The following is a 27,971-nucleotide window of genomic DNA, read 5'->3' as shown; positions in this document are numbered from 1 at the left end:
CTGAAAAGTATAGTGGGGTCCATGAATAGTTAAGAGATGAGACAGTTAAAAGACGGATAAAAGACAGCGTTGCAGATGACCTAATTATAGCATAAAAAACTTAAGAAAAGAAGAACAGAGCAAAATAGAAAATTTGACATTATTTTTACTATAATTGAATTTATTCCAAACTAAAATTAATCAAGAAACATCGTTTCATATCAATTGACAGATGAAATGAGACATATCCTTAAAACGGCAACTGACACAAATCCCAGTGCTTGTCCTTCAAACTGCTTAACCAACTTCATGCCTTCCCTTATTCCACGCGTTTATCATCCATTTCTTTATCACGCGCTGCCACAAGTTAATGGGTTCACAGCTCAGTCCACAAGTAATCATGTTAAAATAGAATCACTTCGACACCAAGATTATAAAAGAAATTAAATATATTAAGTAAAGAGATAATAAAATAGAAAATCGAGAAAATTAGAGGAAATAAAGTAAGTGAGGGAAAAAGTGTTACCTTTTGCTACGATGAAAAAGTATTACTTTTTGTTGTAAATAACTCTACTATGATGAAATCCATGAAATGAAAAAATGACTCAACTACTATGAAACCGAGGTAGTAGTATTCCATAGATGACAACTTTTGGAATAAATTCTTCTCTACATTTTCTTCATTAAATATTCAAGTACTTTTTTTCTTAAACTTTTTTACTCAACACAACAACTCACCTAAAATCCTACGCCACTAAAAAATATGGTCATCTTGAATGAGACGGAGTGAGTATTTCCTCATTTCTGTGTTAATAGTCATACTTTTTGGGATGTTCAAACACAATTTTTAGCAATAATATATTTTTTTTATTCTTACTTTATTCTCTTGAATACATATAAATATCTATATTTTTAATCTCATTGCTAAAAAAATTACCTATATTAACAAAAAACGGAAGAAGTATTATTATCATCATGTTATCTATACAAATATACGACTGAGGCATAAGGCGATTGCTCTTGGATGAGCATGATGCTACCACCATTGCTTCTCTAATGATTTTGCCAATTGTAATTGAATTTGAGAGGGTATCGTATATTCGTATCGAATTTGGGTTACATTTGATCTAGTCTATCCTTATTATTCTGCAAAATTGAATTTAAGAGGGATCAAATTTGGTTTTGAAATCGAAATTTTCATTGAGACTTGAGAGCTATCTATCATTTGTAAACATTTTCCCCCCTCCAGTTATTTGAGTCAATTCATTTGTGTATACAAAATCATACACCATCAACACAAGGTTAGCAACCTCATGTTACACAGACTTCTTGCTTTACTTTTGTGTGTTTATTTTAATTGGATGATTGCAATTGCAAATACAATTATATCTTTTAATTTTAACTGAAAATACAAAATAATGTAACTCTTAAATTATTTGGTGTAGAGGCCCAAGCTTTTATTTTGGGCTGCGGCGTTAGGTTAACCGATTCGTTGTTTAATAAATGAAGGTCGATTCTAGTAGTTGCATATTCAAAGCTTGTTGAATTTTCTTTAAATTATCAAGCTCGGGTTCAATTAAATTTTGTCATACATAAATCACGTATATAATTGATTTACAGCTCTAATACTAGTACCCACTTATGAGTTATGCCATTATGAATCCGATTAATTATCATATTTATTTTGTTTTTCCATCCTAAATCTGTAAATCATCATAAAAATATGAAAAAAAAACATGGGCCCATTCAATTCTCAGATGCTCCAGAGTCCAGACCTCATCAACATTCAAATATTTTCATCATCTTAACCACATTTTACCCCCAAAACACACAATTAACACTCAAGATTTCCGACATAAATTGACATTCGCCATTTATTCATTGGCCATTTTTCCTCAAGAAACAATAAGGAAGTTTAGAGCAGTACAACAAACAAGAATGGTTAGGTAACAAAAATGATCTCAATCAGAGGCCAATGATCTCTTCAAATTCTCCCACATTTCTGGACCATTAGGATGTATATTCACATAATATTTTATGAATCGGGCGTCAGAGCAAGCAAGAAGTGTGCTCACTGACAACATAGGCTTCACATAGCCTTTCTCCCTAAGCCAAGCATACATAGAAAATCTCAGACTAATCCTCTTCATATCATAGCACAAATATGATGGAAAGCCAGCAATTGATTCCACTGGATACCCCAAATAGTTCTTCAAGCAATCCATCTTTTTCTCAAGAATGTCCCTCGTCTGATTCAGAACCGTTGGCGCCTGCTTCACCATGCCTGACACCGTGTTGAAATCCAGACCAGCCCCCACAAGGCAGTCGAACCTCTCCTGCAGCTGATCCCCTCTGCCCCGGAACTGTTTCAGAGCTTTAACCATCTCCTCTGAGTTCTCAACATAGCCGAGTCTCAGCAAGAAATCCGTTTTCTCCACAATGTTGTTTGGACTCCTTGCAGCTACAAACTCAGCACCACTTTTTTTTGTTTTGAAAGCCAAGTTGAAGAATGTGGATGGATTCTTCTCTAGAGCCTCGCATAAGCTATGCTTATCACTGTTGAAATCCTTCAACACGGTCTTTAGACCTTTTAGAGAGTGTGAAGCCAACACCTCCATATGGCTCAACAGAATCTGCACGGTGATTTCTGGTTTCGTTCCTATCTCCAAGAGAATAGCCAGTGCTTTTGAGAAGTTCTTGGCACACTTGGGTGAAAGAATCTGCGGGTTTTTTACCACTAAGTCAAGAACCTCCTCCACCTTAAGGCCCAATTTGACCAACAAGGCAACTACTATATCGACTTGTTTCCCACATCCCGCAAACAATAATGCAGCATCTTCCCTAAACAATGCCTCCATCTGCACATCACTAAAGCCTAGCTCTTGAAGGAAACACAGCGTTTCTAGCATCCTATTCCAATTATATGTGTTTTTGCTAGACAAATGCCCTACAATCCAATTACTATCGAACCCCAATTCCTTCATTCTCCCAAGAACTCTTACAAAAGCATTATCAACTTCACCAGCCAAAAGCTGAGGACTACAACTCACAAGCTTTATCACATTCGACCTTCTCAATCCCAACTGCTCGTAAGCCCTTAATTTCATATTCAACACACCATATTCGTATCTAAATATCTCATTTACTTCCTTAAACAACCTACCTATCTCACATCTAGGCAAACCATAACTACTAAGGGTGTGGTAGTTATCAAGCAAGAGCTCATCATCACTAAGAAATATCAACTCTTGGGGAAGAAAAGGCGCATACTCTCTCTCGCTCAGGCCCATACTCTCGAAAAAGGGCTCAAACTCATTAATGGGATGGTACCTAAAGAACTTAGTCAATGCCCTCAAAACATCCTTCTCAGAATCAACCTTGGCCAAGAGGCCCTCGAGAAATCGAGGCGAATTCTTGCTGATATGCTCAGAATCAAGAAAACTCAATCCCCTAGTGGTATGCAGGTAGTCAAACAATGCAGCCTGTGCATCAGCTTTCACAGGCCGCCGAATCCCATCTGTGGATAGGGCAATAGATGACTGAGCTACGGATTTAGGCACAAATTGATTCGAATTGTTTGAAATTGGCTTTGAACTGTGCAAAAATTGAATTCTTGAAGCTGTTTGAACTTGAGGGCTTTGCAAAAAGATATGATTTTTATCACTAACAGGGGACAATACGAGATTGTTGAGACCAGTAATCATTTTCAAGCTCGCAGATATTCTTACTTTTCGAAGCAACATGGGTTATTTTGTAACCAAACAGAAACAAATCCTAGGGAGATAAATTCGCTTCTCTAAGGCAAGAATCTAGAACAAGAAACATGCGAAATCATAACTTTTGCTTAAATTAGTAGGTGTAAAAAACAAACTTCAGCTACTTACAGGCAAACGGTTTCCTGAAATCGAAGTTATTTGCATTTCTACTCTGGGCGAAATTTGACAAATAGTAACATCGATTCATCAAGATTGGATTTTTTATTTAGGGTTATGTAGTTAGAAATTAGAAGTTAAAATCATAGGCTTTAAGGATTTTTTAGTAGGCCCAACATGGTAGATTATTTTGAAATTAAGGCCCATTCATAGCACAAGATCAGCCCAATAATTTTACATTTTCAAGTATCCAAAATATATTAAATAAAGTAGTAGTACTGAACTTTGTGAAATCATGGTTTACTTAAACCGATTAAAATGACCCCTAAAAGGCTAAAACCTTCTTTAATTTAACAACAATTAGATTAATCATAAATAAAATTAATGTTTTCAAATATTAAAACTATTTTTAAAAAAAAGAACTTGGAGTACAAAATAAGAGAAAAATGCAGTCTTGCTTAAACAACAGTAATTTGAATTATTGATAATCTCATACTCATTTGTTTTGAGCAGAGAATTAGCGATTACAACATGTAAACAGTAAACTAGATCTCTTGATTCTTCGATTCCAGCTAGGATTGAATGCATCAGATCATCCAAACCGTTGTAGCATTAGAGAATCTTACATGAAACACATCAACAGAGAATATTGCAAAAGGATTATAAAACGCACACACAAGAAAAGGTAAAAATCCCAACTGACAAAAGCCAGCTAATTATTAACTAGAAACTGCAGCCATTGCACAGTCAGAAACTTGGAATCCAATTCTCTCCTTGTCCAAATCATAAACAACTTCCACATTCTGCTGCTGGAAGCTTCCAAAAACCCCAGCTGGCCCATATTGGTGGTCAATCTCATCATCCATGCTTTGGAAGAGCAAGCACTTGACCACGGTCGAGTTGCTTGGAGCGTCCATCGCATAGAACGAGTTCCCTTGGGGGAGAGTGAGGCTCGCATTTTTCAAGAAATGAAAGGTTATGGGAGGTAGATCATCAGCACCAAGAATGTTGTTGAACTGGCATGGGACGTGGTAGCAGAGACTAAACCCCGATCTCTCCTCTACCTGAGTGGCTCGCGGGTAGGTTATGGCTGCCTCTAGGGTTTCTACAAGTTGTGAGTAGAATGGCTCTGGTAAGTGTGTATAAGTCGTGCCTGAGTCTATGATCATCCCCCCGTTGCCATCAGAGTCGAACCCCCTTAGGTTTAAGGGTACTTGTGTTGGAGTGGTGTTTCCCACAGTTATGGCTTCTAGTCCAATGTAGTAAAAGTTGGGGTATATTGGACTTTTCAACATTGGAGTGAATTGTAGGTAGTCTTTTGAGGTTATGGCTAGGTCTCCTACAATCAAAGGGCTTGAAATATTAGGGTTGTTTGCATATTTGAAAGGCAAGAAGCAATGGGAGAAACCCTTTTGGAGAAACCCTAATTGTGATGGGAGGGAGAGTGGACCTTTTCCAAACCCTGCAATTCCTATAGGCTCTCTATATGTTGTGCCAACGCAACCAAAACAAAACCCTGTAATTTCCTGTGTTAAAGTAGGGTTACTTGCATGAACTCTAAGAATGTCCCTAGAGAGGGTTCCGGTGACAATGCCATCACCATAGGTGTAGGCAAATGTAGGGCAAGGCCGGCTACATGTGGACCGGACTAGGGTGGTCAATGAGCACCCCGACATTGTACAAGGGTCAAATGGGTTGTCAGAGCTATGGATATCCATACAAAAGGAGCTAGAACATGAATCTCGAGAGGAAGAGGAGGAGCGGGAAGGGGAGAAACTCGTGGTGAACTTGTTATTTCTATAATCGTTGCAATCTAGGCAATCGAAGGAAAGATTGCCACATGGCACCCAGGTTAGGTCGCTCCCCGTGTCTAGATAGACTTGAATGATTTGAGGGGGTGTGCCTAAATTGAGGGATATGACGTATCCATCTCTAACTTCTTTGAGTGGTTCCGTCATATCAAGCAATCTTGTGGCTGATTTTGGCGTAGGAATTGTTGATTGAGAAAAATAAGTTAACCCCAAAACTAGAGATTTAGGGTTCGTCATTTCTCTTGCACGGGAATTTGCAAAAGTTAGGGTTGCAACGAGGAAGAGAAAGAAGTTGAAGGTTGTGCAAATGTCTAACGACATGATCGAACAAGTATTTCTTCAAAATTATCTTAGACTTCTGGAATTTGTGAAAGGTGATACTGTTTTAAACAAGCATGTGCCTCTATTTATATAGACATGATTGTGGTCGAAATAAACAACTCATGATAGGCTTTATTAACCAAGATTGCATTTATCAACAATTGTTTTGGGAGGGTATTCATTTCTAAGTAACGCCGCAAGAAAACACGAAGATTCCAACTGATTAAATATCTTTTGGGATTTAATTGGAGCGTTTCTTGTCTTGTAGTGCAAAAAATGTAATGTTATCAAAAAAATTTCACGGTAGCAACTTCAATATGATTAAACTACGATGGCTAACGTTTATCATATTGAAATAGGTGTGTGATCAAATACTAACTAAGTTACAGCAATAACTAATAACTAATATCAATTTTGTATGTTAAAAATATCAATACAAAGATATAATTTTATCAATTCAATTGTTGATAAAATTATATCTTTGTATTGATATTTAAATTTACATGTTGTATTGATATAATTATGTCTTTGTGTTGATAATTTTAATATACAGAATTGAAAGTTATTAGTTATTACTGTAAATTAGTTAGCACATTAATGCAACCCGAAATAGGCATATAGTCAAAATTAATATCTGTACGAGTCAAAGGTGTACTTTGACACAAATTAAAGTTTGGCTAAAAATTAAAGTGTATCTACAATCTAACAAGTAAAAAATGTTGCGTGGCGAAGATGATGAATGCGTGTATGCATGTGATTGTATAAATTCAAATTAAAGGAGAAATATTTTTTTTATTTTGGATGTTTACTTTTCTAAAAGGAAAATAAAATGATTGGTCTTAACCAACTGAGTTTGTCTGCATAACTATGCTTAATATAGAAAGGAGCACAAGCGGCGTTGCCTTAATGAATATAAACATGTTATTTTATATAGGTAATAAGATGGTATAAATAAGTATATAGTAGTACTAAACATTAATTAAAATTTGAGAATTTGTAAAGACAAAAGCACCAAACGTTGCAGTTAAGCGGAAGTGCTCGCCACGAGCATTGCATGTGTAATAACACCTCACAAACTTAGGCTGATTGTAGTTTTACTCCTATTTAAATCAAGATTTGCAGTGTAACCCAATCTTAGAAGATGAGATTAATCAAAATTAGGTTATGTTTGATAATTGAATTAAGATGAATAAACTGCAAGCAAACCTATAATTTTAGGTTTTCAACCTATTTTTTGGACAAAGGTTTCCAACCTATAATTTGTAGGTATAATGTTGCAATTTCCCCCACTTTCAATGATCAACTACCACTAATCATTGAAATTAGGTCCAAAACTAGTTTACATGTATTTGAACCAATTTTAAAAGGGATTCCGATGTGTGATTTCTTGGCAAGCATGTGCCTTTGTCAAGTTCATTTACTTTTTTCCTTCTCTAAAACATATATATGCGTGTATATTTACATTAATGATATATGTATGTTGTATGGGGACGTTACATTGCAAACTTTTAAGTTGCTACTCTGCTAATCTATCAACGTAGTGTATTAAAAATGTCAACATAAAAACATTAAAATATCAACACAATAATTGTGTTGAAATGTCAAGTAGTGTATTAAAAATGTCAACATAAAGATATTAAAGTATCAACACATAATGTCAACACAATATATTAAAATTTCAATAAAATACATTTTTAATACAGTGCGTTGATATGTAACGGAGTTAAAAAAATTAGCAATTGATCACATACGTACACATATAAATACATCTATAATATATAAAGTCAGGTACATGTTAATTAGTGAAGCAGTCGTATGTTCTAGCATGATCTACTTGTCTTTTCCCTTTTCCTCTTTATAGTTGAATGTTTCTTTACATTATAAATTTAGACCAACTTTTTTCGCCTAAGCAGTGACTTCTTACGTGTCTTGAATCATCATCTTTTTCTTGAATATAATCAGGATAAAAAGTAAGTACGTCTAATTTCAAATTAATGTTAATCTTAACCAATATTATTGCCTCATTAATCACCATTTTTATTGAAGGAAAAGATGTAGTATACTATTATATTGGACCAGTATGTTAATTTTGGGTATACATGGAAAAATGTTAATACTAATTGGTGATAACTGAATAAGTATATAACTAAATCATATTAGTACTATATATAATCATGTCATAAACAATTTTATGCACACGCAACTTGGCAGGTGATGATGTGGAGATGATGCAAACTTCCTTAATTTATTTTGAAATCTTCTTCGTCGTATATCTACTTGCTCAAAGTAGATTGCCATGTTGTACTTTATACTATTTCTAGTAAAGCAAATACCATTGCACTGTCATATCATTAACATTATAATACTAATATTAATATGTCCTTTGGCTTTAAAAAGAAAAGAAAAACAGTATAGTATGAGTGGAAAAGCTAGCAGATTATCTGTTTAAAGGCTCATATATTGTACTTGCAATAATTTTTTAATCATTAAATTTATTTAATTAATTTGTATATGGTTGATGACGCCAACATCCTAGAATCACAGAATCAACAAAATAATACTAACTGCCTGCACTCTCTTTCTTATGTTGCCAATCTATATTTTGTAACCCTTTATTTCGTATTCGATGTAAATCTTGATTTTGTACAGTAAGCAAATGTTTCACAATTAGGACACTTTAGTATGAAAGATAAATAAATTAAACAAGAACACACATTTTAGATCATTTTTATTCATAAAAACATTTTAGATCATTTTTATTCATAAAACTTTAAGATAGACAAATCATCTATCCTAAATTTTAATTAGTACGTGAGAGCTTTATTTAATTAAACGTTGTTAGTGGAATTCAATTGTGATGCTATTTAGTCATGAACTTGTCTTATAAAATCAGCACGCTTTATATTAAATATAATTGTACCCCCAATTGTGCAATTTCAAGATGCATGATATTTGAATGGATATGAACAAGGGTGCTTAAACGGTTCTCCGGTTTTCGATTAACCGGAACTGAAATCGGCACCGGCCGGTTAATTGAGGAACCGGGAACTAGAAAACCAGTTTCCGGTTCCTAACCGGAAACCAGATTACAATTTAATTTAATTTAATTTTATAATTTAATATACTAATAAATCTAACTTAATTGAATTAATATTGAATTGAAATAAATAAAATAATTTGAAACATCTTCTAAGATTTAAACAAAGTTAAATTTGCAAGCTTTGTTTTCTAAAGTATTTAAAATATTTTAACCGTGATGCTTTGAATCAATAATTATTTTCCCAATCCATTTTTTATGAACTAACTACTATGAGTAGAATATCATAAGTTTGTTTTTAATTTTCAAAAGAACTAGTATATAAATACAATATCATTTCATATGATAAAAATTCAACTTTATAACAAATTTATGTAATATACTACGATTTTAACTTGTTTGTGAATGATTTATTAACTGTTCCATATTAAACCAAATAGTTACAACAAGATCAATTAGTATTGAAAATTCTATCGAATATTTATTTAGCCAATAAAAGAAAAATGGAATTCAATTTTAAAATTTCTTTAATTTTAGAACTTATTTTTAATAGTCTGTTTAGTTTTCTTGTATTGCCAACAAAAAGATCTGTAGAAGCTCATAACATAGTTACACAATCAAGCAAACTAAACACGGGCAAACAAAAACTTTGTGGACATTTGAGTATTAAAGACAAAATCTAGGTAGCCGAATAAGATACGAATCTAAACAATTTCAACATTTTAACACAAAAAATATATTATCTCTTTCAGTCAAGCAGTTGAAATCCTGTACAAAATATTAATGAATGAACGGAACGATACACGCTATATCCATCAAAGAATTTTATGACACAACACGATAGCATGACACGACTTGTAGATAACGAGGGCAAGGGGGTCCGCCTTAGCTCTTAAGAGCAACACGAAGCACTGGCTGGCCTCTCTGCTGTTCGATCCACAAGGACCATGCCTGATGGGTTTGGCACTGGCTGCAGACGAGGCAATCTCTTCGCTGTTGACCATATATAAAATGTAGTCTTAGCCAAACATATCTCAAAATTTAGAGTGATGTTTAATTGCAAAGAAAGCTAAGCATTCTGCTCCTATGTCATCTCAAATTTTAAACAGCTTTCTAATTTGAGTGCTTTACCTATCTCATGAAACAGGTCATTGACATTAGTTGCGGTCTTCGCTGATGTCTCCATGAAGAAAAGACCGTTCACCTCTGCATAGGTTTGTGCGTCCTGCAGTAATATTACAACCAATTAACCTACAACAGTATAGATGATGATGAAGGGCAATGGTGAAGATCAATTTTAGGAGTTACGTTACAAGTTCATTAACACCAAAAACACCATTTCTAACGAGGATAGGAGTGGCAATAGACTCAGAGAAGTGGTAGAAGTCGCGCAATTAAGCTAAAAGCAGGTACTCAATGAGTATATTTAAGAAGAAAGAGAGATGCTTGCCTCGGGTTCCACTTTTTTCGCATCCAACAGATCTGATTTATTCCCAGCAAGAGCCATGACCATATTTGGGTTGCCTAATGCCACAAAGAAAAAGGGTGTGAACTGTGAACACAATCAAATTCAGCATTTTCTACAAATTGTTGATAGAAAGTGAGAAAAGTAAAACATCCTCGAGACAGATGACTAGATGACTCTTTAATTCAACAACAACGTAACCCCATCGATTCCTATTACTTTTGTCAGCAAATAATACAAACAGCCGGACTTCTTAGCCCCATGCAAAGTCCAGCTTCACTTTGAAGCAGAACATCCAAATGGGATACCAGAAAATAGCAAAAGCCAAATATGCATCAAAAGATGTTATTTACCTTGTGCTTTGAGCTCCTCGACCCATTTTTTGGCCCGATCAAAGGATGCCTACAGAACGAAAAAAATCGTATAAGTAGATGAAGATTAGGTGTCCTGCAAATCTCTACCTTACAGATTAATTAGTGGCACCTAGCAACCAATGAGGAATGGAAATGGAGGAGAACGAATTAATAAAGTATCATCACACTCACTCAAAGTAACTGCTGGATCAGCTTATGACAGACTAACTTGCTTATTAGAACCTACCCAGAACTCAGTTCATTGTACTTGGATTGAAATATTCAAAGGGCGAATTGAGATCAATATGTTCATTTCAAACTATTCATGAAGCAAAATTGGTGAGTTTAAGATCCACTTTATACAGACATCACTCAAAACAAATTTCAATCAAAACTAACACAACATTCAACTAACTTGATTGTTAAGCGGCCAGCACTTACTTGGTTTGTTACATCATAAACAATTATCGCAGCAGCAGCTCCTCTATAATACATCGGAGCTAAGCTGTGGTATCTTTCTTGACCTGCCGTGTCCCATATTTCAAACTTTACAGTTGCATCATTCACAGCAACTGTTTGTGAAAAAAATGCAGCACCTATAGTCGATTCCTACAGCAAGAAATGGACCGAGTCAATCATCAGATCAAGAAGAGGTTATGATGCAATGCGCCTATCAAATTACATGACAGTGACAGTGTTTTATATATACACCTGAAACTCAACGAAGTGCCCTTTCACAAAACGCAAAACTAAACTAGATTTTCCAGCTCCTACATCTCCAAGAAGCACCTGATGCCAAAAAATACAAATAAAAAAAAAAGTAAAAAACGTCATCCAATTAGCAATAAGTTCAGATGAGTAACCAGCATAAAAGAACACACAGTGGTTTATTTATTGTCAAGTCTTGACATAATGATCCAATTTATAGTAACGATTTAGGGTAACCAAATTTATATAAACTGGAATTACTTTCTCCTGTATTTAAGTACAGTTAGTTGGATTGGGTCAGAACATTGGGAAATTTATCAATCTGATAAAAATAAACTTAAAAGATCAATATACATCAAAATTTCAATATCAATATCAATCTGCAAACCTAAGCAGGAGAAAATAGATCTTGATATTATTGATCATCTCTGATTCAAAGTTGCCTCCCATCTCAATTGTGAAATCAAATATTGTTTCAGTAAGAGATCTAGTTATCGATGAATACCAGATACCAACAACAAATAGTAGTACTACAAAATTGGCACAATTTTCGCTCGTTTAATGTCGACAAAGAGGGATCTGTATCATAGGAATCAACATATAGCACCAATTTTGACATGAAAACAATGACAATCGCCAAAACCAGTGAAACCATATAAAAAACGATGCAAATTATATCAAAATTAAAGCGAAGTGGGAAAAGGGGGAAAACGAGCCGGAAGGAGAAGCAGAAACCAGTTTGGCGTTGATGCTCTTATTTCCGCTGGAAGCCATGAATAGCAACAATAACGCACTGATCAGCAGCTGGATTTCAGCGTCCGAGCAGCTGAAAATTGAATCTTTTTATTGGAATTGATTATAGTGAAAAAACAGGATTATAGTCGGGTTTTGGAGAAGGCAAGGCTGGACAAAATATTACTAAAACAATAAATAAATAAAATAAAAATAAATTTTTTAAAAAATGGAGTATTAAAATTCAATCAGAACAAGATCTAATTGAAAATTCAGTTCGAATTTTTGGTTCAGCTCGGACCTTTTAAAAATTCCGGATACTCAGATTGGATCAGATATTTTTAAATGAGTTGTAATTTGAAATTCGAAATATATTTATATGTAGGAGTAAATCATAAGTACAAATTAAATAAACAAAATGATGGGGGTTGAACAATTCTTATGGTATTTAGTACAGTAATTTAGATTTTCGGATTTTAGTATTGAATTTTTTATTTTTACAATTTTCAGATTTTTGATATTGTATTTTCAGATTTTTAAGCAATTTTGGATTTTATCGTTCGGATTTTAGATTTTTGGATTCAGATTTTCGAACAATTTAGATTGGACTACATTAATTTTTTATAAAATTTTAAATTTTCATATTGGATTAAGTTGGATAAAAATTACAAAAATAAATCAGAAACCCTTAGAAAATTGTACTTCCTCTGTGGTAGATGTATTCCTTTTCTGGACACGTGCATAAACTCAAACCCATTTTATTGTAAATATAACATGAAATTGTGATTTTACTTCAACCATTTATGCTAAACTTAACTCACGAAATTTGAAAAAGTGATTTGAGTTTGATTTATTGTGAACCTAAATATAAGTATATATTTTTACTACAAAACGATATACTATGAGATTGATTTTGGAGTATCATTATGCTAATTGCCTACTTTATTTTGGGTTTTAGTGAATTTAATTGGATAGAAAATAATCTCAATCTTCTATTGCAGGTAAAATCCAGTAGTAATATTTTTTATTTTAGTGAAAATTAGACTACCTAGTGTACTTACTCCATATGCAAAGTGAAATAAATAAAAATTAATTTCAAGATGTAAAAATAATGTAAAAACTTTCCAATCTGTAGCAGCAGGAGGGCTGGCTTTGGCATGCGATTGGTAAAAAATTTTGAAGGGAAAATAATTGATGAGAGTTGGGTGAAAGCTAATAAGTTAAAATTAAGCAATTGAATGAGCTAGCTAGTCAATTATTGTACAACTAACTTTAGCGGTTCAAAGGAATAAAATTGAAGATGTCTTACATGATACTATTAGTTGGTCATACTTTCATAGTGAAGTTTGGTCACCAAATTTCCCCATTTAAATTCAATGATCATCACATTAGGAGATAGTATATATTTTTGGTGGGACTCGAACATATATCAATTATAATGTTTTTCCACAAATTGAACAACATAATTGAATAAGAGCGTATATACAAGTTTGGTCACCAAATTTCCCCATTTAAATTCAATGATCATCACATTAGGAGATAGTATATATTTTTGGTGGGACTCGAACATATATCAATTATAATGTTTTTCCACAAATTGAACAACATAATTGAATAAGAGCGTATATACAATTGTTTATAATTTAATCATGGACAATATGAAATATATTAAATAAAGAGTAAAGGTCAAATGTGGTCCCTAACATATGGCTGTTTTATTAATTTGGTCCTTAACATTATCTTTTTGATTATTTGGTCTCTCACAAATAAACTCGGATCTGAATCGGTCCTCACTTAATAGAACCGTAAAAAAATAGACGATGAACGCAATTTGACTATATTAAATTACTAATGGTAATTAATTATATCTAATTATAATTCTTTTTCTATTAGCAAAATTGGAAAAAAGATAGTATCAGTTGCAAAATGAAATGAATAATTTGTAATTTAATAGGAAAAGAATTATAATTAGGTATAATTAATTACCATTAGTAATTTAATATAGTCAAATGCAATCACCGTCTATTTTTTTACGGTTCTGTTAAGTGAGGACCGATTCGGGTCCGAGTTTATTTGTGAGGGACCAAATAATCAAAATTATAATGTTAAGGACCAAATTGATAAAACGGACATATGTTAGGGACCACATTTGACCTTTACTCTTTAATAAAATATTGACCATTTATTTACGTAGATGTGTACATGTTATACCCATGCACTTTTTAAGCAAGTTTTCATTTCATATATTAGGTGCTAGTAATATACAGTAATTTCGTGCGTATTGTTGGACACCAATTTCATTTTTAAGCTAGTTTTCATTTCGTGTCGTTTTATGTTTTGACTACTAGTACTATTTGTGATCACTATGCAATGAAAGTTTTAAGTGTACACTATGTTTCATAGGTTGGAATAATTAAGTCTTCAAACTAAATTAAAGGAAATTGAAACATTTAGAGCATGTTTTTTAGATACTAGAATATCTTAAAAGACACGTTTGACATTAAGAAACTTGCCATGCATAATATTCTCATTTTAAAAGGACTACTTTACATAATTTTGTACCCAACCAATCAATAATAATTTGATATCCTACCTCATATTGAATAGTAAAAAATACTATGGCCATTATAATATGCAACGACGAAAAAGAATATTTTTCAATAAAGCTGCAAATATATAGTGATGAACAAAATTTGGTTATTAGAATAAAATGATCTTGAGCCATCTTGTCAAAAAATTGTAAATATGGCATGTGATAAAATATTTGGCAGGGAATCATCCCCTATCCTCTTTTTGCAGATTTGAAATCATATCGTGCCATATACTACATACTTCAGGGGAAATCGACTCTAAATTCACGAATTATGACTAAAATCTGGTGAGTAGTTTAGAGTGTCCACAATAGGAGAGCCTCAGCTGCCGCCGCGGAGTCGGCTGCGCCGCGGCTCCCTATAGTGGAGGACAGGTGCGGCGGAGCGGGGAGGGGTGGCCAGCCCTCTGCCGAGTATTTGGCGAGGACAGAGCGGGGATGGATGAGCCGCGGCGGATTATATCGAGGCATGTGCGCTACGGCGCCGGCCGATTTTTTTTATTATTATTTTTTCTTTTTTTCCCTATAAATAAAACTCATTCCCCTCATTATTTTCACACCATTCCGATAATTTTAATTCTAATTAAATTAAAATATACAATCAAATGATAAAACAAAAAAAGTGACTTGGGAGTGTCCACTTTTGTGGACAATTTCTTTGTGGTTGTGCCGCGCTGTGGAAAAAAAAAAGTGGCTTGTCCACCAAAGTGTCCTCATTATTGAGGACACTCTTTAAAGAATTCAAAAGTCTGGCTTAAAACTCAACAATTCTAATGTCTCCACAAATCAAAATCGACGTGGCTAGTAAAAAATCTACGTGGACAACAATGGTGATGTTTTGCCCTAAGGTGAAAAAACGCAATGTCTACCTGAACTAAAATGATGTCGATCAAGTATACTATTTATGAAAAAAAAAATTGAATTCAAATTCATTTTCTCTCTAATTTGTCTATCATATCATATCTTCCTCCATTTAACTCTGCAGGATGTTTCTCTTGGTTTTATGCCCTTTTTAAGTGTTCTATAAACTCATTATGGTGTGTGTTTGATCCTATAGGTATTTGCTCATGACAAAAGGGACAAGAGGAAGTTTTGAATTTAAGAAGGAAATTACCAAAAATAATGATTTCCAGTTAGCTTTCAAGGCTATCAATGTCTTCGTCTTCGAAAGAGCTTCGTGTGGGTGCATGCCTAAATCAGAGTTCTAGATAAAAAGTTATGATAGTTTTATGAAAATTTCCGAAAGGTGTCAAATTCTGCAAAGCATTCGTGCAATCAGTGCGCACATTGGCGACCAACGCCCACATGATTGTCGTAGTCGCCGCACGAAGTTACCTAGACGTGCGACCCAAGTTGGATCTCCCACACAACCCATGTAGCCTCAACGCTACCCTTGCACGAAGGTACCTAGACGCGTGATTCATGCGGCCATGCGGGATTCACCCAAATAGGGAAGATTTTATGTGTTTTTCAGTCCAAAGCCCATTTAACCTTCTTTACACCTATAAAAGGATCCCTTCGGCTCATAATTTAAGGAGCATTTTTCATCTCTTATCTTATTTTTTTAATTTACTCTATCTTTTATTCTATCAGATAGAAAACTTTAAACATCCACAAAAGATAGGATTGAAGATGGGCTTTATCTCATTGATTTGCCAGAATATTAGCCCATTCTACTATTTTTATTTTGAATATTTTATCTAGCCATATGTACTAAATTTTCTTGATTACTCCTAGTTTGTAATAGGAAATGTTTTTAATCTTATTTCACAGATAATGAATTTCTATTTCTTTAACAATTTAACTATTAAGTTGTAGTGTTTATTTCTATGTTATTTTTTAAACAGTACTCCTAGTTTGTAATAGGAAATGTTTTTAATCTTATTTCACAGATAATGAATTTCTATTTCTTTAACAATTTAACTATTAATTTGTAGTGTTTATTTCTATGTTATTTTTAAAACAAAATTCTTACATACATATACATCACATATTCACATTCCTATTTTATATACAGACCAACATTGTCACGACCACAACTCCCTAGTGCTAGTGAACGTAGCTATTTCGCGACTAAACAATTCTCAGTAATCAAGGAACAACAATAAAAAGGATGAAATCACTTAAATCAATAGTATCAAGGGCATATGGGTACATAGTCAAAACGTGTTCAGAGTATCAAGACTAAGTTCATAGCTTTCTAGCACAAAATTCTAGATTCGCAGCGGAAGAGTCCAAGACAAAATAGCACGTATGAAGACATGCTACTTTGGGCTACCTAACTACTTATTTAAAAAGCTTGTCCCAACACCTTCGCCTGCTCGTCCACGTTCAACCTGCACATTTGAAAAATAACATGCAGGGCTGAGTATTTGATATACTCAGTGGGCACATTGCCAAAAATGGTTCTATCTTTAATTGTCAATGCCACAGTTGAGTGATCACGGGGTTTTACTTAAAAGACCCGAGTCACTAAAATACTTTTCCTTGAGTAAAGATTTGATTGCGCAATCACATAACATAGATATACCATATCTGAAACTGATGTGAACCGGGAATGTGGCCACATTCCACGACGGTCACTGGACCGGCCAACTCCTTTGTTAGCTCACGGTCCCCTCATGTGTACACTAGTCCGAGTAGGGTTTGCGGCCCTACTGGGACCCGAATTCGATTTAACTAAATTGGCATAGCCAAGCAGATAGGTAATCATAAAACAAAACATGGCATGACAATATACTTGAGCAAAGATTCACATTTTCATACTGAAATCACGTTTTGAAAGAATGCCCACCTCAAAAGCTAAAGCTCCTTCCGAAATTTCCTTAACTTGGTCTTAGATGACGTTCGAAGACGTCCCTTTAGGAAATAAAATGATACTTAATTAGATTTTGAGATATCCGTTAAGCTTAAACATGAATGCATCCTAAGTGCGTGATCATTTTATTCTTCCTCTAAAAATTTCTAGAAGAGTTCTAGAATTCTTGAATATTAATTAAATCAGTAGATTTAATTAAATTAGAAAAATTATTCACTTAACTAGAGGGTGTTACCTCCTATGCCATGCATTTAAGTACTTAAGAAATTTAGGCTCGAGGTCTACTCATTGTTAGAGTATCGTAATTTCTTAAAATTAATCATTTGAGCACTCATGCTAATTCCCGGAAAAATTAGACTCATCCTCATGAAATTTATTTGCGGACTATTAATTTTTAAATCCATAACATAGAAAAGCCCATGATTTAATTAGGTTCCTTCTTTAATTAATTTGTGGCCCAAATTAAAACTTGCACCACTAGCCCATCTTATTGATTAAATTGAGGCCCAAAACAAAAGTAAAAAGAGGCCCAATTGGAATAAAAACAAAGGAGAAGCCCCAAATACTCCACAAAAACATCGGCCCTCCCTCATTCCTAATTCCCTAATTCGAAACCCTAAACGGAGAGAGAGCTCGGCGGCGCCTCCTCGCCTTCCGCAGCTAGCTGCTCCGGTCGGCGCCTCCCTTGCGCCGCCGGGGACTTGATGCTTCTCCCTCACCATCCTCGGTCTCACTCTCTTCTTAGAACAAACATCCCCAAATCAAAACACATCCAACCCTAATCTCTCCTCCCTCTTCTCTCTCGGCGGTAACGCCGCCTCGCCCGTCGCCAACGCCGCCATCCGTCACCGCCGCCGGAATTTCGAGGCAGACCTCGGCGTTCCCTCCAACCGACCGAGATTTGGTCGATTCAGGCGGGAAATCGCTCCGTTGGAGGACGCTCGACGGTTCCTACCACCGTCTTTGGCGTTCCTCGCTGGTGTGCGCGAGCTCGATGTCTTGGCCGCCACATAGCCCCGCCGTCAGCCGTCAGCTCTGGGCCTACGACGAGCCGCCGCCGCCGCCGGAACCTCAACGCCCAGCCATGGCTGGTGTTGCACCGTCGGAAGAGAGGAGAAGGCATCGCTTCCCTCCGCACGGAGCTCCGACTGCCTCTGCGACTTTCCTCTGTTTTTTTTTTTCTCTAACCGGAGTCGATCAGTTCGGCTCCCTCCGTCGAGCTGCAGCTCTTCCTGCAGCTACCACTGCTGTCGCCGTCTCCACCTCCGGCGGATTCACTTTCCCTTAAAGCTAAGTCCTTTATCTTATTCTTAGTGTAGCCACTTAATTTGGGCAGAAGCTTATGAGATTTAACGAAAATTCTTGCATTTGATTATTGTGGTAAAACTTGGTTTGGTTTGCTATTACTGAGTTTGCGTGTAAGGGCAGCAGCAGGTCGTTTCTCTTATTTCAAAACGTGGTAAAGCTCTAAACTTGTTGTCTTAAGCATGATGTTCGAACAAAGGCAGAGGGTGTGCTTGTGATATATTGATTGTGATTCTTAAGTTGTGGTGCCTCTATATGATGACATGAAAAACTTGATTGGGAGAAAGGGGGTGGAGGTGTTTACCTCTCGGTATCACGGCTGCTTCGAGAAAATCTGCCTTTGGTCTCGGTTTTCCCCCCCTCTCAAGCTTGCTACTGCTTGTTCTTGGTTTTCACTAGAGTTTGCTGAATTTTGCGATGTGTAGGAGGGTGTTCAAAGGTGGTGTGGGGGGCTTTTTATAGGCTGAAATCTTGAGGCACTATGGGGGATTAATTGGGGTTGTTACACTATTTTGTTCCCATCTTACAGAGAATCCCCTTTGACTATGATTCTGCAGTAGGATATACTTGAGAGATGGCTTTATTTGAATACTTAGTACATGGATATTAATTGATACTTGTTTGTTGTGGCTGGTGAGAAACAGGTGCTGCATTGGCGTGACAGATTGCAGGCTGGACTGCCCTTTTTGGGTAAGTCTTTGGTCCTCCAAAGCAAAAGAAAGGTTGTTTCTTCGCTTCTAATAGTAGTCCCTTAATTACTCTTGTTCCTTAGCCATTAAAACTTGTTTTTATCTTGCAGGTGAGAGTGAAATCTCGGCTACTACCTGGCTGCATCGCGAGCGGGCCTGGATTTGATGTCTGGGCCGACGGGCTGCCCGAAACGGGCCCTAAATTGGGCCTGGAGAAAAGGCCCGAAATGTACTCCACATTTTGTATTTTCCTTTCCTTGTTTTCTTTCTTTGAGGACTTTGATCCATGTAAACTATTTTATTAGTTGTTCATTTTATTGGACACGAAAATACCATTCGAAATACTTTATTTTTCCGAAGTGTATCTTTAGTCTGTTTTAACTCGCTCACTTACTTCTTTAGCTTTTACTTTGCAACTAAAAAGATTAAGTTTCATTAAAGGCTCGAGTTCCACTGAAAACTTCACGAAAAGAGAGGACGTTACATTTCTAGTTCCACATTAATATATCGAAAGCAAACTAATGGTGCGGGTATTACAAACATTATACTGTTATATAATTGTAGCAGTTAATTGCTTAGCTGCAATAACTAATACATAGTTAGTAAAGGAATTGGATCATCCCAGCTGTGAAGACTCAGAGACCGTCCGATTGGGAGAATAGTGAAGATTAAATCCTAGCCGTAGGATTTAAAGTTGTTAGTTAGATTAGTTTTTCAATCAGCACTTTATAAGGATTTTGTAAGCTGAGTAATACAGAAGGTTTTTCCCCAATTCGAGGTGTAATTTCTCTTCAAGATTCAAATACAATTTCTCTCAATTTCCTTAATCATCTTCTACATTCAACTGTCAACAACAACTCCGATTCATATTCAACAATAATAATAGAGTCATTTTGTCATTTTGGTACGTTCCATAGTTAAATAGGAATGTGAATCCTAAATAAATAAAAAAAGCAACACAATTAAAATGCAAATCCTATATTTACTTAATTTTTTAAAAAAAGTTATAAAATTAGAAAAAATAAAAAGTACACTACATATAAAAAGAGGCTAGTCTAGTAATCCTAACTTGCGGCTGAGGCCATCGATCATCCGGAGGAGGCCACTGATAAGGCTAATTTCATGCATTGGTTATGGGGTTAAATTCTGTAATTTCCCGGGTCTAACAAGGTTTTGTAATCCAGGTGTGTAGAGAAAGTGCCAGATCCAGGAAGAAATGAGAAGATTGCGTGGAGAAGGAGGCTGGCAGAGAAAGTGAGCAGAAAAGAAGAGAGTTTACCAGACGGAGGAGCATCCTAGATAAATGGCAGGATGGGAAATACAAGGAAGAATCTAGAAGCTCAACTCCTTATAAATAAGAGCACGCGGCATACATGAGATCATCATCCTTTAGCTCTTAGCTCAGTTTTCTCACACTCTACACACACACTTGGGGGATCAGTTTGGGGGTTTTTAGGGTTCATAGTTTAAGAATCAGCTTGTGCAACACCGTCTCTACGCGAGGAGAAGATACAATTTGAAGTTTCTATTTTAAATTCCCGTTTCTAAATTTCCCGAGCCTTCGTTGTTCGAAGCTCGGCCGTATTTTGTTGAATTTCTGTTGAACCTGCACTTGTTTAGCTATGGTTTCGTTTCATGTTATTTCTGCTTTCTTGTTTACTTTGGATGCTTTTAGCGGTTGATCTGAGTTGTTGAGTTGAATTGTGTGGAGATCGTGGCTTATCGGTTGAATCTGGTTGAATTTGTGTGATCGGAGATGAGAATTGTTGTGGTTTGTTGTGGATGGCTTGGATCCGAAGCGAATGAAGTGTCCAGTGTCTGGATCTATTCATTTCTGCATGGTTTTGATGTTTAATTTATGTTCTCTCATTTACCTCGTCTAGCAATAGTAGATCTGCTTAATTTCAGTAGTTAATCGTAGTTAAATGGTTTAATTTAGCTTGCTCTGTTTCGTTCGGTAGTTTATTCTGTTTTTCTCTGCATTTTGTGATCAAGGATCGTTAGAGAAGATGAAGCTAGTTATTTGTTGAACCTTTAGTTAGTTATTCTGCAGCTTTTCATTCGTACCTTGCTAATTTGGGAAATGATCCCCACGATCTGTCTTTCCTCTATCTAGGCATTTTTAGGAAAAGTTGTTCATCAGGTCTAGTAATATGTTAAGGCTGGAATATTATCTTGTTTACATCTTGTTTTTGGTCATGCATGTTTCAGTTATGTTTGCCTAGGTCTAGTTGTTAGAATAGATTATTACATTTCCCCAGTCTAGTAGTTAGGTCTCAACCCCAAAAAATGCGTGGCAGCAGCCAAAACCAGTATCCAAATCTCTTGCATGTTTACTTACGATTCGATCCCTACTTCCTTATACTAGCTTTTAGTACTGTGGGTTGAGGGTTTTGAAAGGCAGGAACCGATTGTGTGCCCAACGACCGATGGTTTCAAAGGTCCTCTGAGTTCCTAGGCCCCGTGATCTAGCGGATTCTTTGGATCTGAGAAGTCTGATTTATTTACATACACACGAGAATATTCCTGCTCCTTCAGCCACCAAATCTGTGTAGGCATGTATCGCAGCCGAAGTCGGGGCCGTGGTCACGCTTGGGGTCGGGCTCGGGGCCTAGTCAGGCGGCGCAGCAGTGGAGGATGTCACCTTGCCCTTGCCCTTGGCAGCCTTGATGCTAGGGGGACGCCGAGAGGACATCGGTGTGCCGAAACTCTCATCCTCGAACATCGGATGGTTGAGGTCCATTGGAGCTGCGCTGCTGTCGCTGCTTGTATAATCACCGAAGGTGTGCTTCGTCGCACTCTTATTCACCGCCGTCGATTGGGGCAACACACCTTCAACGAACTTCTGCTTCTCCTTCAAGAGCGCCCAAGACTGGTAGTGCTTGAAAGAAATCACCGTACAATGACATGTACGACTGCACCACTTTGTATACTAGAAATCACGTTTCGAGTGATTGAATACTGTAAAACTCTTATTTTATTTTCCAAGGAATAAAACAGATTATTTTTGTCAACATTTGTTTTACATTTAATTGATGTTAATTGCATGTTTAAATGTATAAGTTAACTTAACAAGGTCTAAGTCTTTGTTTTAGTAGACCGGTTGTAGGCGGCGTCCACTTTAAGGTAACACGGTCAGTCCTAAACAAAGAAAAAGAAGAATTTCACAACCTAGGTGGAATTAGACTATCCATCGAGAAAGGTTGCAATGTCAGTCCGCATATTTCTATGCCTTACTGAAATAAGATGACATTGGTGTGGTATAGCACTGAACGGATCTAACAGCAAGACTTGTCCTTAGGCTATCTACTGAAAGGCGAGGTCTTGATAAATATTTGTTTCTTAATCAATGTAGGTTAGCATTGAGCATACAATATTGATTATGCATTACTTTGACTTATCAAATGATGCGGGTTTTTCGTAACTCAATAAACCTGATATATTGGGTAGTGGTGATTAATATCTAGCGGTGCTAGGATTGCTATTATATTGAATCATGCGCGAGAAGAGTCTCGTTTGATAATGTCCTTAAGAGGAGCGCGAAACAAGGTTTTATTATTCGGAACCTAGCTATTTGGAGTTTGATTACTCTATGAATAATAAATAAGTGTTTCATGCTAAGTCCACTCTTGGAATTAATAAGAAGTTAATTAATTAAGTCCATAATAGACATTAATTAATTAATGGACATTTTTTATCTTAAGCGCGGGAAATGAAAGTTAAAACGGAAACTCGGATTACTTATAATTTCGGATTTGGATGGGAGAGATCAATATTACTTCTGTAGTGGCTGCTCGTAATATTCCAATTAAATTTATATTAAATTGTGGGTTCAATTTAATTAGTAAAAAGTAAATTGGATAAGCTCATATCCAAAAGCTTCCATAGATCCATGTCTGGGCCCAAAAGGAATTTAATATAAATAGGAGAATAAAGGAGACAGGATTATCACAATTTTTATTCTTAAAATTTTCAAAAATTTCGCCCCCCTCATATTGAGCTGGTCGAATTTCCCTCTCGTCTTAGGAGTAGTTTTTCTGTCTCTTTTATTTAAGTCCTAGTATTCTGGTGAGATCCGCCCACACTGATATCGGAGTACAGTTCGGGAACCAGAGAGAAGATCTGTGGTCTAGTATTTAAAGCGTCACGTGGAGAAGCTGCTAGCCATCTTCAATTCTTTGGAGAATTAATTAGGTATTATTTATGCTCCGTAAAAAAACATGTTTTGAGGTTTCATTATTCTTAAAGCATGATTAATTCAAGTTATGAGCATGATATATGTGAGAATTACGCGAATAGATTTTGTCTAAATAATCTGCTAAATAAATCTGATTATTATGTGATTTATTTGTGCGATTAATAATTGTTAAATTATGTTAATCCGTTGCACCGCTTCCGCTGCCTGTTCTTTTCAATTGGTATCAGAGCCAGTCTTTGGCTTTGATTATTTGGATTCAAATTTCGCGAAATTCATGTATGCATGTGTTATTTGATTACGAAGCATGTTCTTGTATTTTTATTATTTATTTTATGCATATTGAACTCAAGAACATTCGAATCAATAGAACTTGAATTATTCGAACGCACGAGATGTGCGATTCGTCGGCGCTTGCGCCGGGACGAATCGCGCTACATGCGATCGAAGAGGGTTGTCGAGCGAGTGGGAGCAAGAGAGGCGGACGACGCGCGGACGAGAAAGGACTCGTGCATGCCGCCGGCGAGACCGCCGGTCTCGACTTATTCCAAGAAACCGCGTCCAATCAGTGGGAGCACGGAATCGGATGCGCGGCGACGCGAACGCGAGCGGAGGGCTCGTCCACGCCGCCGCCGTGGTCGAGAACTCCGTTCGGCTCCAAGGCTGAGGGGCGTCGACGTCATGATCGGCTGGCGAAGCCACCGGAGATCGTGAAGAACCCTAACCCTAAACCCTAACCCACCTAAACCCTAGGCCGCGCGAGGCAGAACCGGAGCAGCGCCGTCGTGAGCGGCTGCTGGTGGTTCACGCCAGATCGAAGCGGCGGACGGAGGTCGCCGGAGCAGCGTCTTCTGAGCTGCTGGATGTGCGACGACGACGGAGGGTGTATCTCGGCGGTTTTCCGCCAGGAGAAAGGGAAAAGGAAGCGGCGCGCCTTCGGGCGCGGGCTGCCGGCGATGCTGGACGGCGAACTCGCCGCTCCGGCGAGCGTATCGCCGGCGTATCTTCGTCGTGTTGATTTGTGCAAACCTCGAACAACGAGATAGCGATGAAAGATTATTTTAATGATTATTTAATTCATAAATTAAAATATATCAATTAAAATAATATTATTTAATGAAATAAAAATTTTGGGATGATTTCCCTAGATATTAGGAATATTTTGATTATTTTCTATATCTATGGAATATTTCATATCCTAGATGATATAGATAAGAATAATTTAATAGTTTCGTAATTATTATATATATCTAGAATCCTTAATAAGATAGATATATAAGATTACATTAAATAATATAAAAATATTTTTCTTCCTAATCTTGAATATGGATATTATATGAATTTAATTTTTCATGTCTAATTAAGTTTTAAATAATGTACTTTATTTTAGATATATCTTATAGTATGACATGAATAAGAATTAAATTCTAGATTAATTAATTCCTAAACTAAGATACTAAAGATAATAAAATATTTAATTATCCAGTCAAATAAATACCAACAGAATTTAATTAGTCTTAATCTGTCTTAAGGCTAAAGGATAATTAATGAAAAACCATAACTCAAATATCTAAGCGATAATTATGAACTTAAAGTTTATATATGGTCTCCATTGGTTGGACTGCCAAATTTTGTGAAGCTGATTTTCTAATATTATTGCCACCTGCTTTGTAGGGACAATAATCCTACGAAAACAGTAAGTTCATAAGGGCGGACTTCTCACACAATAAATAGAATGAACTAGAAAGTGGTTCCCAATATTATTGCCACCTGCTTTGTAGGGACAATATACCTAAGGAACTGCGAGTTTCAATCAGAATTTATGAGATAGTTTAGTTTTGTTATCAGCACATGAACATTGTCATGGGAGTGTGTTGTAGAAATAAAATTCTGTAATGCTAAATCTGATGGTCGTGCTTAGGCAACATTAGGCGGCCATGCCATGTCTTGTGGTCTCTGGACTATTCGTCGGTGTTGTGACCAGTAAAATTGTCAAAATTTTAATGCGTATTAACCTCCAAAGGAGGATACAATTTATTAATTTTGCTGTTGTAAGACTTTGAAAAGTTTTATGGTTAACCTACTCAATTTCCTTACATAAGTTTATGACAAATAGTAAATTTTTCTGTTTGCAGTGCAATAAAATCCGTCAAGATGTCTTTTAATCCTCTTTCTGCAATTCTCAAATAAAACAAACTCGAGGGCCAAAATTACATAGAATGGAAACAAAATTTGGATATCTTTCTCACAGCAGAAGAGTACAAGTTTGTGCTCACTACTCCACAGCCTCCAGTTCCCGCGGCTAATGTCTCGGTGGGAGTTCAGAATGCGCATAAACGGTGGCATAAGGCGAATGAGATGGCTAAGTGCTACACATTGGCATCTATGTCTTCAGTATTCAAGCATCAGCATTCTGCCATGGCGACTGCCGCCGAGATTATGCAAAATCTTGCAAATCTTTTTGGTACTCAGAATCGAACAGCTAAGTCTCAAGCCTTTCGGAGTATCATGACGAAGTCTATGAAGGAAGGCACATCTGTGAGGCAACATGTCCTCGAGATGATGAGCCACCTCAATCAGATTGAGGTTTTGGGAAGGACGGTCGATCCCGAGTCCCAGATTACTATAATCCTTCAGAGTCTTCCCCCTAGCTTCCAGCAGTTCAAACTCAATTTCGAGAAGAACAAGCGGGATTACACTTTGGCAGAGCTGCTGACTGAACTTCAGTCGGCGGAGGACCTTATGGTTCAAGCTAAAGTAGCTATGTTGAGTCTGGCGCCTAATTCCTCTGGCTCTAAGCCTCGCGCAGGAAAGAAAAAGGCACCAAACCCAATGGGAGCTAAGAATGCTAAGGGAGAGAAGAAGAAGAAGGCCGATAAGAAGCCTACTGGAAAATGCTTCAAGTGTGGAGAGAAAGGTCATTGGAAGCCAGACTGCGCTAAAAAGGGCAAGGCTATAGGTATGCACCATGCTCTAGTAGTCGAGTCATGTTTGGCTTCGACATCTACTCATACGTGGGTTATTGATACCGGAGAAACTGATCATATATGTTTTGATCCTGACTTAATGCAGGTGACAAGATGGTTACATGATCGTGAGATCGAAGTCCAGCTGGGCGACGCTACTAAAGTGACGGCCGTTGTAGTGGGAGACGTTTATTTGCGTTTTTCTAGTGATAGATTTTTGATTTTTTAGAATGTTTTATTGATACCTTCTTTTAGAAGAAATTTAATTTCGGTTTCTAAATTGTCGTTTGATGGATATTCGATTTCTGTAAATGACAACTGCGTTATTAAGAAAGATGGTTCTTATATCTATCGTGGTATCATGGAAAACAATCTGTACATAATCACGTCTACACAATTTAATCAACGTACAATAATGCATCGAAAGTTTCTAACAAAAGAAAAGAACCTTCATTTTCAATGAACGAAACGTACTTATGACACCTTAGACTTGGTCATGCCAACGAGAGAAGGATTCATGTAATGGTTGTTCAAGATCTTATTAAAGGTCTTGAGAATGAACCATTTTCAAAGTGTGAATCCTGCTTGGAACGCAAGATGACTAAGAGGCCTTTTAGGTCAAAGGGTAATAGGGCCAAGGAAGTACTTGAGCTCGTTCATACTGATATGTGTGTGGACCAATGTCAACCGAGGAAAAGGGCGGTTTTCGATATTTCATCACCTTCATTGATGACTTCTCGAAAATTACGTCTATTTGATGCACTACAAGTCTGAAACTTTTGACAAGTTCAAGGAGTTTAAGGCTAAAGTAGAGACGCATCATGGTAAGAGTATCAAATGCTTGCGATCTGATCGCGGAGGCGAGTACCCAAGTGCCGAGTTTTTGGACTACTTATCAGTGGCGGGAATTCAATTCCAACTGACTGCGCCGGGCACACCCCAGCAGAATGGCGTAGCTGAAAGAAGGAATAGGACCTTATTAAACATGGTCCGCTCGATGATGAGTTATGCACGGTTACCTATTTCGTTTTGGGGGCATGCTTTGCTATCAGCAAGCTATCTCTTAGACAACTTACCTTCTAAATCAGTTCCTACTACCCCATATGAGTTGTGGACTGGGCGAAAGCCCA

The 27,971-nt window shown here is 36.5% G+C and overlaps 3 protein-coding genes and 2 long non-coding RNA genes across 6 annotated transcripts; 1 reads left to right on the top strand and 4 right to left on the bottom strand.

Annotated features, from left to right (window-relative positions):
- Nucleotides 1-1,826: 1,826 nt before the first annotated feature.
- LOC125192830 (transcription termination factor MTEF18, mitochondrial-like) lies at nt 1,827-3,948 on the bottom strand. 2 transcript variants are annotated; one of them, XM_089070043.1, is made up of 2 exons: nt 3,864-3,943; nt 1,827-3,496 (listed from the first exon to the last, which is right to left on the bottom strand). In XM_089070043.1, exons 1-2 carry the CDS (start codon nt 3,940-3,942, stop codon nt 1,941-1,943), a joined length of 1,635 nt encoding a protein of 544 aa, XP_088926169.1. In that variant the 5' UTR covers nt 3,943; the 3' UTR covers nt 1,827-1,940. The 2 variants fall into 2 exon arrangements, with proteins under 2 accessions (XP_088926169.1, XP_047946450.1); XM_048090493.2 differs by having other exon boundaries at nt 1,827-3,948.
- A 361-nt stretch (nt 3,949-4,309) lies between these two features.
- Nucleotides 4,310-6,017, bottom strand: LOC125196987 (Eukaryotic aspartyl protease family protein). The gene has a single exon (XM_048095668.1). The coding sequence runs from the start codon at nt 5,981-5,983 to the stop codon at nt 4,571-4,573; it is 1,413 nt and encodes a 470-aa protein (XP_047951625.1). The 5' UTR covers nt 5,984-6,017; the 3' UTR covers nt 4,310-4,570.
- Nucleotides 6,018-9,725: 3,708 nt separating this feature from the next.
- LOC125192927 (ras-related protein RABF2b-like) lies at nt 9,726-12,449 on the bottom strand. The gene is made up of 7 exons (XM_048090604.2): nt 12,282-12,449; nt 11,550-11,627; nt 11,280-11,447; nt 10,839-10,887; nt 10,471-10,544; nt 10,152-10,245; nt 9,726-10,013 (listed from the first exon to the last, which is right to left on the bottom strand). The coding sequence occupies exons 1-7, from the start codon at nt 12,318-12,320 to the stop codon at nt 9,913-9,915; spliced, it is 603 nt and encodes a 200-aa protein (XP_047946561.1). The 5' UTR covers nt 12,321-12,449; the 3' UTR covers nt 9,726-9,912.
- A 4,524-nt stretch (nt 12,450-16,973) lies between these two features.
- Nucleotides 16,974-18,272, bottom strand: LOC125192847 (uncharacterized). Its single transcript, XR_007171480.2, has 2 exons — nt 17,663-18,272; nt 16,974-17,204 (listed from the first exon to the last, which is right to left on the bottom strand). It is a non-coding gene; the product is annotated as an uncharacterized LOC125192847 (long non-coding RNA).
- Nucleotides 18,273-18,301: 29 nt separating this feature from the next.
- Nucleotides 18,302-20,039, top strand: LOC125192387 (uncharacterized). Its single transcript, XR_007171379.2, has 2 exons — nt 18,302-19,713; nt 19,791-20,039. It is a non-coding gene; the product is annotated as an uncharacterized LOC125192387 (long non-coding RNA).
- The last annotated feature ends 7,932 nt before the right edge of the window (nt 20,040-27,971 follow it).

This window comes from Salvia hispanica, chromosome 4, assembly GCF_029641045.1.
Source record: "Salvia hispanica isolate PSC_SH4W2 chromosome 4, Shi_PSC_v1, whole genome shotgun sequence".
NCBI lineage: Eukaryota > Viridiplantae > Streptophyta > Magnoliopsida > Lamiales > Lamiaceae > Salvia > Salvia hispanica.
This window is presented reverse-complemented; position numbering and strand designations above follow the sequence as displayed.